Consider the following 13,305-nt stretch of genomic DNA (forward strand, 5'->3'; position numbering starts at 1 on the left):
ACTCAACTAAACTCATCTAAAAATGAAAAATAACATAAAATGCTGCTCAAATGTGATTGACCGCCTTTAACACTGTAGGACACAATTCTAGCCCAGTCGTATCCAGGCTTGGTCAGAATGTCTGTCTTGGTAAACTATCGAAGTTTAAAACAGGGTGATTCTGCTCAAAAACTAGGCCGCTATTTCTTTACCTTAAGGACGCTCGCTACAGTTTCGTATTTTTTTCTCAATAATAGATTTTGATAGAATGTTTTGTATTAAAAGATCATGTTATGATGTATTGAAAAATGAAATAAAAATTCTAGGTCACCAACTTCGTTTCAATTTAATTTGCCCCTAGATATGGTGCTATTTTTAACATTTTTCAAAATTTCTATAATCCTAAAATATATTTCAGTAAAGTACAATAATCAGTACAAATTTGATATCTAAGCATTTTTATAACGGAAAACAGTATATCTATTTGAAACATGCTCAGAGAAATCAAAACAAAATGATTTTGTAAAGAAAGGAATATATGTTCAGCAGACCCAAGGGCTATTTTTGCATATTTTTGTCAATTTTAAGTTGGTACTTCTGCTATTTTATCGAGTTTCACATAATAGAATTTAACCAAACTCTGCACATACCTTTGGTAATGTCTACCTTATCTAAAACAAAAAGAAAATTGATAGGTCACCATATTAGATTTCGCTTCAATCAAATTACAACGAGGAGGGGTGTGGCGGGCATTTATACAACGCAGGTTGGTACGAAATACGTTTTCAGTGTTTGAGCAAATGACTTACAGATATATCAAATTATCAAACGGCAGATTTCTTAATAAGCGGATTTTAAGGTGTTTCTGAAGTATTTTGATGTCATAGAAAAATGAAAGTTTCCGCCTTTCTCCGAACAAAACCTATAGTTTACGAATAAGGATGTGCGGTATGGGTACGGTACGGGATTAGAAACAGCTGTGACTCAATGCCGAGTTGCACAAAGACAAGAAACCCAATCAACGACAGCAATATACCAGAATAATAAATCTGTCAATTTCTTTATCTTTATACCGCGTGGGGCCTGTTATGTCAAAGCAGACGAAAGCCACTTCAAGCGAGTATAAACTCCACAAGCCCAAAAATTAATTTAAGCCATTTTTTTCTGTTAAAATGACATACGTTGAATGCAAATGATACTGAGCAGTTATCAAGGACCTGCAGGGTAAGAAACCATTTTTCTCTCGTGGTTTTCTAAGAGATAGAAAAAACTAAAATGCATGAATTACAAATTTCATAAACACCTTTAGTTCTATCAGGTGCTATATAACATTTTACTGAGTGTTATATAAATAAGACTGTTTTCAGTATGCTAGAAGATATTTTTCAATTATATATATATAATAACAGAAAAACAAAAACAAAACATTTGCATGTAGAAGGTGATCGACCTTTTGATTATCCTAGCTACAGGAATTTCACAAGCGGCCTTATTCTACTTTTAATCTGTTTGCAACAGCTGGAAATAAAGTCGGAATATCAAAGCTGTTTAGTTGTCACTTAACCACTGGGTTAAGCCGTGTTGTATATATTTATAACGACTTAGTCAGCAGATGAATATCTGGGCACGAGAAAAGTTAATTAGCGGTAAGACGCTTCGTTGAATGTATTAACATGTTTATGGTGAGTGACGAAGGCTTAAGCTAATACCTTGCAAATATACGCGCCGAGTTTAAAGTAAAAATTCGTTAGAAACTATTACTGGTTTAAACCTCCGTTAGAGCCAGAGTTGAAAAACTGACCAATAGCCAATCAGCGTTGAATACCAATTATTGCACGCCAGACCGGATTTCACTGTGTTTTTGCCGCTGCTGGAGAACCTCATCTTAAAGACGAGCACCAACAGAACTGTATTCTTTTGTGTTTCCATGATGGTAATTATACATGATTTGCACGAAAAAACAAAACAAAACAGAAATGGAAGAATCTAGTTACAAAATGACATTGCCATATATTAGGCCAAGACAATGTGATGAATGTCAAAATGTATTATTACATTAATGTAGCAGTATGCACAGTAGTTTAATCAAGATGAGTTTTGACCATACTGTGTAAGATAGTTCTTTTTTACTTTTTTAAAGCTATACTGAAAAGGGGTTGACTGAATATGTTTGCAGATGAAGTTTTGAAAACACATTAATTCAGGGAGGGCCTGAATTGTCCACTTGTCACCTTGTAGAAATGCCGTATTGTACCTGTATTAATTATCAAAATGATTTGCACGACGTCATGTGGGAGGAAAAAGTAGGCCACTATGTTGTAGTGGGTCTTCAAAACCGGGGATGTAAGATGACTCACGAGCTGAAATTTATGGATGAATGGGTAAATTCATACGCTACTAAAATAAAATGGTGCTTAAAAGAAAAGCATTTGTTTTATTGTATTTCTTCTTTTAGTTGAAGTGTACGGTATGCAAGAAAAAGAATCTATCACTAGTTGAAGATGTAGATGGAAATATCTGGCTCTCGGGTAACTGTTTCGTTATAACTGCCTCTTTACTGCATAAACCGTTACCTTCGAGCCAGATATTTCCATCCGCACCTTCTGCCAGTGACAGATCCGTATAATATGGAAACTGTTCATGGAAGCTGCGCATGTCACATGTCAGCGCTCAATTTTTGGGCGGAGCAAACTTAGAAGTCGGATATAGATGATATAGAGATGTTTTAACAAAATTTAAAACTCTCATTTCGTTTCGCTACGCCCCACTCATCCGAAAACATCTATATATGATTTATATCTAATGCATGTAAACTTCGTCAAGTGTGGACAAATTTTACACTAATGTCTATGTCGGTATTATTTTTAATAAAAAAAGTGTGTAACATGTCACTTTTAACGAAATGATTTCGTTTAAACGAAATAAAAAAAGTCTCACATTACCTAATTGGAAAAATGTGTGTAACATGTCACTTTAGGGGCACCGTATATTTTGACCTAGTTAACAGTTATCTGCTTGGCTATTTTATTCAAAGTCAGGCCGTTTATGCGTGATGACAATACTACAGTGAACAGAATATGTCATTAAAAAAAGGTAAATATGTTTTGTTTTGTTTTCGTACAAATAAATGTAAGATTGAGATTAAATATGTTTTTATAATTCTTTATACATGGGGTTGTCTTTCTATATTCTTGTCTGAGTAACAAACAGCGCTCGACTATAGGTCGTGAAACTGATCCACACCGGGGCTTTTAACTAATATAAATAAAACGTTAGATATGCTGCTCTAAAATATAAAAACAAAGTTAGATAAACTTTTCTGTTGAGTGCCCATGTTACCGTTTTAGGGCTTATTGAAAGACTGCAAAATGGAGGGTCCATTATTATTGCCGAAGGATATCTTTTTGAATTTGAGAGAAGAGGCTATCTTCAGGCTGGGGCATTTGTACCGGAAGTGACGCTCGAACATCCAGATCTTGTGAGACAGCTCCACGAAGAATTCGTACACGCTGGAAGTGACGTAGTTTTAGCTTTCACGGTATTTATTTTATTGTGTGCATTTATAGCGAATAAAAAGCCTAGTAAGTCGTCAAAAATGCAAAATTACAAGATCACGGTCTTTTCGATAACACTAAAATCCAAGACTGAAAAAATGAAATTGCCGAAAGTTTATGAAAATTGTTAATGACTCAGCGGTAAAAACTTTTTAAACGAAATGAATCTCCCAAAACTTCTGACCAATGTTTTTGCTTCAGAGCTAACAGCCGATAGAGCTGTACAAGTACCGCACAGTATTATGGCGCTTTTATTTTTAGCAATATGTATACAAACAATCAGTAGCATAAAAGATATACGAAGTAAAATCATTAGTTGACTTGATGGCGCAATAGGTTGAGTGCATGGACATGCTATCATATTGCAGTGATAGTTTTGACAATGCCAAACGTTATATGACTGTCTCAGTAATATGTAATGTCACACCGTAGACACGTGACATCATATCCCTGTCACCGGACCTTCATAATCTTCATTTCGTAATTGGTTCTTTCCCACGGCAACTGACCATAGTTTGCACGGAGCATTAATGTCAGTTTGACGGCTCTGAAAGACCCACCAAAATATAACTGTATTCTTTTGTGTTTTCATAATGAAAATAATACATGATTTTGATGGAAAATGAGAAATGCCAGTATCTACGTATTTAATCTGTCAATACCATTTTCAATTTAAAAAAATTACAGCAAAATTATATCATACTCTGTAGAAACAAAGTGCGGTCTAAACTTAATTAAATATATTAAGTATTGTGCATACTGGTACATTGGTTATAAAAATCAACGCTTGAATAGGAAACATTTTGATCTGCATCTTAAATCCCACTGTCATTTGTAAAAATTAAAACAAATTAGGTACTGGCATTTTAAAATTTTCCACGCAGATCATGAATAGTTACCATTATTGAAACAGGAAAGCGTACAGTTATTCTGCGATAGGTTTTTAAATACTCATGTGTATCCAGTATCGTAATGCTTCTATATTTAAGTGAGAAATGTTCACTGTTCTTTTTCTTTTACATCTCTCTTATAGAGCAATAGCATGCACTTTAGTTTACAGTAAAGGCGATGTGCAAAAGTAACGTCTCCTATTATTTGTATGCATTATAAATATGTTTTTTAAGACAAAGTAATTATTGTACCCATGTTTATTAAAGACAACTATGGTAACTACACTATAAAGAAGGAAATACCCACACATTTTTTACTTAAGTGTTTCAAATGTATTCTTATAAATCAACTGACATCTTTTACATGGAACACATTTAGTACTACGCAAACCGTGAAAAACTCCGAGTCATTGGCAGAGAAAAAGATTTGGAAGAAATAAATAAGAGAGCATTAAAAATAGCGCGTGAAGTTGCTGACCAACATGGATGTCTTATGGCGGGAAATATCTGCAACTCTACTGTATACGTCACTGGCGATGAAGAATCACACAAGATCACAGAGGCTATGTTTAAGGTAAGTGAAAATGACTATGCAATAATGTTATACCAAAGTTTCATTTTCCAAGCCGTTAAAACGTTAATGTTTCCAATGTAACAACATGATGTTACGCGACCCTAATACGGCACATAAGCCTAATATGATTTGAGGTTTACCTGTTAGAAAAAAAAAGTTAGCGCCACAATTAACCAGCATTGAATATGGGCTGGTTCCTCTCGTGTAAGGAACTTGTTTGAATCACGTTAAAAACAAACTCCGGATACAGCGACCCATTATGGTGGCTGACAAAATTAGTAAAACTATATCAAACATCGTTTCGGTTTGTTAAGCGCGATCGATGACAACAAAAACTTAAAAAACTTAAAAAGGGAAAAGAAAAAAACTAATCTAAATGAAACAATAATATAAAGTTAACCACTTTCATGTAATGCTACTGGGGTATATAAACTCTGGATATTTCCACTTTTGGTTTGGATGCGCTAAAGATAGCAAGTAAATGAAATGCTTAAACGTATTTCCAGCAAATGCTTTCATCACATACGATGGTTATAATTTGATTAAACTATGAAATGTTGCTTTAACTATAATAGATCAACTTTTTGCTAGGCATTTTCATATTCTTAACGTAGAGTAATATATTTTAGAACTGGTTCTACACATGAAGACAACGTCTTCAATAAAGTCATTAACATGTAACTAACTGCGTTCAGATGATTTTTTTTTTTTTTTGCATTCTTATAAAAATAACTTTTCATTCTATTTATTTTTGTATTGATAATGATATACAATGTAGGAGCAGATTGAAGCTGCGGTTGACATGGGTGCAGATTACGTTGTCGGTGAAACGTTCTCTAGCTTTGGAGAGGCTAAATTAGCTTTGGAGTGCATTAAGAAATACGGCAAAGGTATGGAATCGTGTTTTGTCCCTATTCATTCACAAATTCGGTAAAAAAAATGTTCATAATTTCACACAATTGTTCCAGCACACAAAAACTGTACGAATTAGTAAAAGAAAAAGTGTCAAACAATGAAACACATTTATCATGCTCCCTGCAGAATGTTGATTTAGCCGCATCATGAGAAACCAACATGATCCATACTGTTCGCTAACAGTTTCTCTATAATTGCAATATGCTTTGAAAGCGAACAGCATGGGTCCTGACCAGACTGCGCGGATGCGCAGGCTGGTCTGGATCCATGCTTGTCGCAAACGCACTGTGTTGGTTTTCTCATGATGCGGCTCATTTTAGAAAATTTACCCATTCCAAGCATTATGAAGCAATTTTATGCGCTGTACAGTAAGGATTCCAATACTAAGTAAAACGATCTGACAAAACACCACTTCATCAAAATGATAGCATTTCAAATATGTGGTTGACAAAGTGTCTTTGACATTAAAATACGCTTTTTCGTGACTATTCCTCCCTGGTGTAGTGTATGTGCATTTGAGTTATCTGTAGTAGAAATAGGTGAAATTCGGTGATACGTAAATTATCATCAAGGCAACTAGTTAATATTGTCGAACGTAGAATGATAAATCATCTATTCAGTATGGAAGACAATATCCGCGAGCTATTTATTATTTTTTGTCATAATCTAGTGATCATAGTGGAATATCATTTTACTTAAACAGCCTCGTTAACAAGTTGCATGTAGGGTTATCTAGTCAAAAGCACTCAAGCCCTCAGTCCCTTGCCAGAAAGTACTTCTCGTTTAAAGGCGTACGCCTTATTCTCCAAGAGACCCGCCCGCTTAGCTCAGTAGGTATAGCGTTGGTCTACGGATCGCGGGGTCGTGAGTTCGATTCTCGGGCGGGACATATGTTCTCCGTGACGATTTGATAACGACATTGTGTCTGAAATCATTCATCCTCCACCTCTGATTCATATGAATCATGTGGGGAAGTTGGCAGTTACTTGCAAAGAACAGGTTTGTACTGGTACAGTATCCAGGAACACTGGTTAAGTTAACTGCCCGCCGTTACATGACTGAAATACTGTTGAAAAACGGCGTTAAACCCAACACAAACAAACAAACTTTTTCTCTAAACATTTAGGATTTTATATCGCTTTATATGTTACGTAATACTATGTCGTTTTATACATTTTTGAAGATGATCCCGAATCCACCACCTCACACACACATGCTTACATCGATTTAATGTTAGTAATATATCTATTCTATACATTTGTGATGTATCTTGTTGATGGTTTGATTCAGTTTCTTATGCTTAAAGTTTCAGCGATTCTACGTTTACTTCGTATTGTCCTTTTTATTCTATGCTAGTTCCTTTATAAAATCAGTCTGTCGGTAAAGTTCTCAGAGGAAACATTTGTTGTTTTCTCTAGTTCCTGGGAGGCGAAACAGTTCTTTTGAAATTCATCTCTTTTATATAAATAATGTTAAGATAGCGTAATTTATAATTCTAAGATGACACCTATAACGTTGTCTAGTTGAGACTTTCTTGTTTTAGATATTAATGATTTTATTGAAGGGTATGTATATTTCAGGAGTCCCAGCAGTGATAACACTGTCGGCAGTTGCCAATGCAGTTTTTATTGACGGAGTCACAGTAATTGACGCTTGCAAGCTACTGGAGGAAGCCGGAGCAGCAGTTGTAGGTTTGAATTGCGGTAGAGGACCAGCTACTATGCTTCCACTTTTGAAGGAGATTACAAAAATCTGTAATGTAAGTTGCTTCTGTACTCATTTCGTTCCTTGGAATTGAATATTGTCTGATAGATTGTGTACACTTTATCAAAGTTAAACCAGGAACTTGAAGGTATTTGTATGCTGAACTTTGGCTGCCGTTGCAGAGTTCTTTTGTTGATTGCACGGTCATCATATTGCTTTTTATCGTACCCATTCAATGTGACTCATTTCTGTCAAGATTCATCATAAAAACTCGTCTACCTGCCTTTCAATACGTTTGTCTCAGTAAAATAAACTACTGTTGTTAATGGCGTTACATTTATGATTGTATGATTCAAATTAACAGTTCCACCATGAAAAGTTATGCCTAAGTGCGAATTAATACAAATAATTCTTTCCTATTGCCAAATACGATTTCGTTTCAAATTGTTGAATTAATGTAGGAATTTAGGAAACATGTATATTCATTTTTATTCAAGGGTCCTAATGCTGCACTTCCGGTTACTTACCGTACATCTCTACAGCAGCCAACGTTTATGTCGCTGAAAATACCGGGCACAGGTACTATATACTACAAAGTTTTTGTCTCTTTTTACAATTCTTTTTGTATATAAACTGAGAATGAATTCTATTCTCTTGATATGATCAAACTTTAAAATTTGTAAACAGCGTCACTGTATGTATAGATTAATTTTACACAATAGAAATTATGTATTGTGACTGTGCTATTCTCGACTTTGTTTCTACGAAATACATGCGGAAGCCCGTACTCGAAAACTACTCGACTCAAATCAATGACTTTCGAGTTTAGAATGTTATATTAACATTAGTTTTGAGGTTTAAAATACATTTGAGCCGTGCCATGAGAAAACCAACATAGTGGGTTTGCGACCAGCATGGAGCCAGACCAGCCTGCGCATCCGCGCAGTCTGGTCAGGCTCCATGCTGTTCGCTTTTAAAGCCTATTGGAATTGGAGAAACTGTTAGCGAACAGCATGGAGCCTGACCAGACTGCGCGGATGCGCAGGCTGGTCTGGATCCATGCTGGTCGCACACCCACTATGTTGGTTTTCTCATGGCACGGCTCATTTATAAAATGTTTAAAGCTCCCATTATACATTTACAACAGATGAACGGGCGTTTCCGCTTGACCTTTGTGCATGTCAGTGCAGTCGCCAAGAAATAGAGGCATTTGCTGCCGAATGTCGCGAGATTGGAATCCAGTATGTGGGACTGTGTTGCGGGAATTCTGCAAATTTAACTCGCATCGTGGCGGAGAAATATGGCCGTACCCCACCCGCTAGCAGGTACTCACCGGATATGGCGAAGCACTACATGTTTGGAGACAAGACCAAATTTAGAAAGGAGTTCACAGAAGATCTGAGAGCTAACAAGGGAGGCGACTTTGATTGAGCCGATTTATTGACGTTCATAAAAAGCCGATCTAGATAAAACTTTTTTATAAATAAATGAAAACCCGAAAACTTTGTTCCACAATAAATAAAAAATAACATAATTATACGCCCTATTTTCGTGAATGAATATTTAAGTTATGAAAACATGTGCATGAATATGCATTTATACTTATCTTTACCTATCAAATATGGTGTACAAAGATACCTCTACATGCTACAAAGTGTACACAGATATCTGTACATGTTACAATATGGACATAGATACATGTATATGTTAAAATGTGTACACAGATATCCGTTCATGTTACAATGTGTACACAGATATCTATCCATGTACCAATTTATACCTTTACACGTATCAATTTGTACATAGATACCTGTTTATGTTACAACGTGTACACAGATACCTGTTACAGTGTGTACACATATATCTGTTCATGTACCAATGTGTAACAGATGTCTATACATGTTACAATGTGTATATTAATGATACATTGTTACACAGATACTTCTGCGTATTAAAATGTGTATACAGATTCCGGTTTTTGTTACATTTTGTACACAGATAACTCTACATGTTATAATGTAGACACAGACTCCTGCTTGTGTTACAATGTGTACGCAGATACCTGTTCATGTTGCAATTTGTACACATATACCTGTCCATGTTCCAATGTGGTCACAGATACCTGTTCATGATACAATGTGTACATAGACACATGTTCATGTTTCAATGGGTACACAAATACCTGTTCATGTTACAATTTGTACATATATACCAGTTCATGTTACAATGTGTACACAGATACCTGTTCATGATACAATGTGTACATAGACACATGTTCATGTTTCATTGGGTGCACAAATACCTGTTCATGTTACAATTTGTACATATATACCAGTTCATGTTACAATGTGTACACAGATACCTCTTCAGGATACAATGTGTACATAGACCATGTTCATGTTTCACTGGGTACATAAATACCTGTTCATGTTACAGTTTGTACATATATACCAGTTCATGTTATAATTTGTACATATATACCAGTTCATGTTACTATGTGTACATAGATACACATGTACCTGTTCATGATACAATGTGAACACAGATACCTCTTCATGTTACAATGTACACTGGCATCAATGTTGAACGTAGACATGCCTGAAGTATTACTTCAATATACATAGAAAATATTACATGAGTGTCTTTTCATATTAAATTTATCGAACGAGTTGAATAAAATGAAAAAATGCGAGTTTAATAAATTCAATGTGGAAACAAACACATGTAATATTCTTTTCATCACATGTAATCCTTTCCTGCTGAAACATCAACACTTCTTCTTTATTTACCTATTATAGACCAAGTCAAATCGACCAGCGTCTCCTGTATTTAAAAAGACGTCAACGTCAAAGCTTTATTACAGTCGTGATACTAAATTTATTCACTCACACGACGTCAAACACGTTGATTTTCGCCTATATTTCAAAGTAAATATGCGCGAATATAGGTTGCATCGAACTTAAAACTGTAAAACTGGTATCAAATACTATGAGATTCTGCTGATATGCATCGTGTGTCAGATTAAAGCTAGTATATGAGAGAAAATTGCGTGTCATTTTGTGAGTTTCTTGTCTCCAAACAAATATACACTCTTGATTTTGATTGTCTCCTTTTATACGCAATAAAGAATGACTTACAGTGCTATGTACTCAATATTCAATATCATTTTAACCATAATATATGCTTCAAACTGGAACTGTTAACCCTTAGCTTGCTGGCGGCAAGTGATTCTGCCTTTGCGACCAGTGTTCGCCATTCAGTCTGTACATTTTCAGTGAACATCCCTTCAAATAATTAAAGGTACTGTCCATATTGAATGATAGACCAGTCCATTTTAGAAATTAAGCAGTGTAAAGGTTAAGAGCTATGATAGGTATGCGTTTTCAAAGTATGTATATTTTAAAAAGGTAATACAGCAAAGACCCTAGTTCAGTGTTATTTAAAATGTGTGTTTATGATTAGGCTGTTTTCATAACAAATCTATCTAGAACTTTCTTTCTATTGATTTTCGCAATAACTAGCAAACGAAAGTGTTTTCAGAGTTCTACATTTTGCAAAAAAAAAAAAAACAAAACAATTCAACAGACATGTCCGTTGTTCTTCCTCTAAACCAATCAGTATAAAGTTGCTACAAGTAAAACAACTGGAATGGACGAGATTTATTATGTTTTTAGTTAACATTACTCTACTTGACACTAATTCATAATCAAGTTAATTCTAGTATTCCATAAACGGTTTAAATTGTTTTTTTTTCTCTTTCAGTCTTAGTTTTGCTTTTAATTCATCAATTTGCAAATAAATCAAGAGTGGCTTCATCAACATAAAACATTCAGGCAAATGTTAGGTAACCAGTCAAATTTTGGACACAACCACTATTTGTTTGTAGGTACAAAGTTGACTAAAAACTTTGCAGTTCTTATATATAACGTTGACAAAAACTTAAAACTCATGGTCTATAAGATTGTAGTTCATCTGTTACCTTGTTTTTGATGAAGCTTATGTTTGATAATCAGCTAGGAATAAAATGATTGCATGCACAATCTTGTTTTCAAACCATTGAACTCATTACTTCTTTTACTTATGTTCTGACGCGTACCTGCTTAAAATGTAAATAGTAAAAGTATTTGACAGTATTTTGAGTATAGTGAAAGAATCTGACGAATCATTTATAGTAAAACATAAATTTAATACTTTTATTGCGTTCTATTCACAAGACGTTGCATTGTCAAACTCTTATCATCGCCACGTGATCTTTTAGGAAGCGCGGATGATTGTTAGACAAAATTCCTGCTCTGAGGTTGATTGTTACCATTATTTCATGTAGATCATATACACAATGTGAAATGTATGGTGTTAAGAATGTTTTCAATTAATTGTCCTTATGTTATGATCACAATTGTCTTAAAATATCTTAACACAAACATTCTGAATAAGTTTCATTTGGAAAAGGCCAAACATCAAGGCATCTGAGGCGGTATCAAGTCAACTGATGACGAAGACCGACCACGGACGTCAACAACGGACAGGGACGGTCACATTCCTCAGTAAGCTTAAAAACATCTAAAGAAAGGCATGAACTATTTGACAAATGTAACAACATGTTTAAGATGGCTGAAATTGCATCAAAACTTAAACTCCCCATTTCTGTCGCTAACCCACTGTCCATCACATCGCGGTAAATCGCACATAAGTCTGTTACGACCGACATATGGCATGTATGCATGTTATACTTCCGTATTATATTGAAAGCATTTCTATACGGTTATGACGATAAAATCAGATTAAAACTCCCATGCAAAAATGATACTCTTAATTATTAAATGTTAGTAGACTGTCATTATACCATGTGATTAGTATAAATGTGGATTAGGCAATACAAACAACTTAGTGCTTATATCACTTTGAAGACCAACCACAGCACCGAAGTGTTAGTCTAACAAAAGTCACTGCGAGTTTGTAACTGTAAATACAAAGGAGATTCTATAAATGTATTTCTCCATTTTTCGATGTTAATCGTTATATATAATTACCACGGTGACAATGGAAACACTGTTTTGGGTCTTTTGTAGATTACCAAAATGTTATCGTTACCGGGTAGTATTGACCGGTATAGCTTGAAGTATGCAGTAGTGCTAACAGGCTGATTACGTACGAGGCAATTATGCAGATAGAAATGTGTAAACACAGTTGTAAATCGGACATTGTTTTCATCTTACTGTTCACGCCGATACAAAAACGGACACACGATGGCTAGTTAATTTACGAATAAGGTGTGAAGTAAGTTAATTTTGGGAGAAATTTTGTTCCTATAAAAACATCAGAAACATATAATATCTGTTTCATGTAATATGAACACATTAAAACATACTTAATATAGAATATGGAATAACGGACGTTTTTCCCCTAAATTACTGAAGAAATAATTCTGTAATGTAGTGTTATTCAAAACCTGACACAGAAGGAACGCCTCTGATATTACCACACAAACGTGTTTAGTGGGGCGGGGCGGGGGTGGGAGCATCAATTTTAATCAGAACAAGGACAAGGAAACAAATAAATGGAAACAATTTGATACTGTCTTTGAAATATTATTTGGGCGATAAATCTGTTAAATAGGTAAACATCTTACTCTACATTTCCACTATATTCTAAAGATAAGAAACAGTAACAACTTGACAACAAGAGAAAA

General features: G+C 34.9%; 1 protein-coding gene across 1 annotated transcript; it reads left to right on the top strand.

Annotated features, from left to right (window-relative positions):
- The first annotated feature begins 2,968 nt into the window (after positions 1-2,968).
- Positions 2,969-9,155, top strand: LOC123528071 (betaine--homocysteine S-methyltransferase 1-like). Its single transcript, XM_045307815.2, has 7 exons — positions 2,969-3,072; positions 3,327-3,517; positions 4,803-4,997; positions 5,776-5,887; positions 7,493-7,671; positions 8,114-8,195; positions 8,764-9,155. Exons 1-7 carry the CDS (start codon positions 3,057-3,059, stop codon positions 9,045-9,047), a joined length of 1,059 nt encoding a protein of 352 aa, XP_045163750.2. The 5' UTR covers positions 2,969-3,056; the 3' UTR covers positions 9,048-9,155.
- Positions 9,156-13,305: the final 4,150 nt, after the last annotated feature.

This window comes from Mercenaria mercenaria, chromosome 14 (genome assembly GCF_021730395.1).
Source record: "Mercenaria mercenaria strain notata chromosome 14, MADL_Memer_1, whole genome shotgun sequence".
NCBI lineage: Eukaryota > Metazoa > Mollusca > Bivalvia > Venerida > Veneridae > Mercenaria > Mercenaria mercenaria.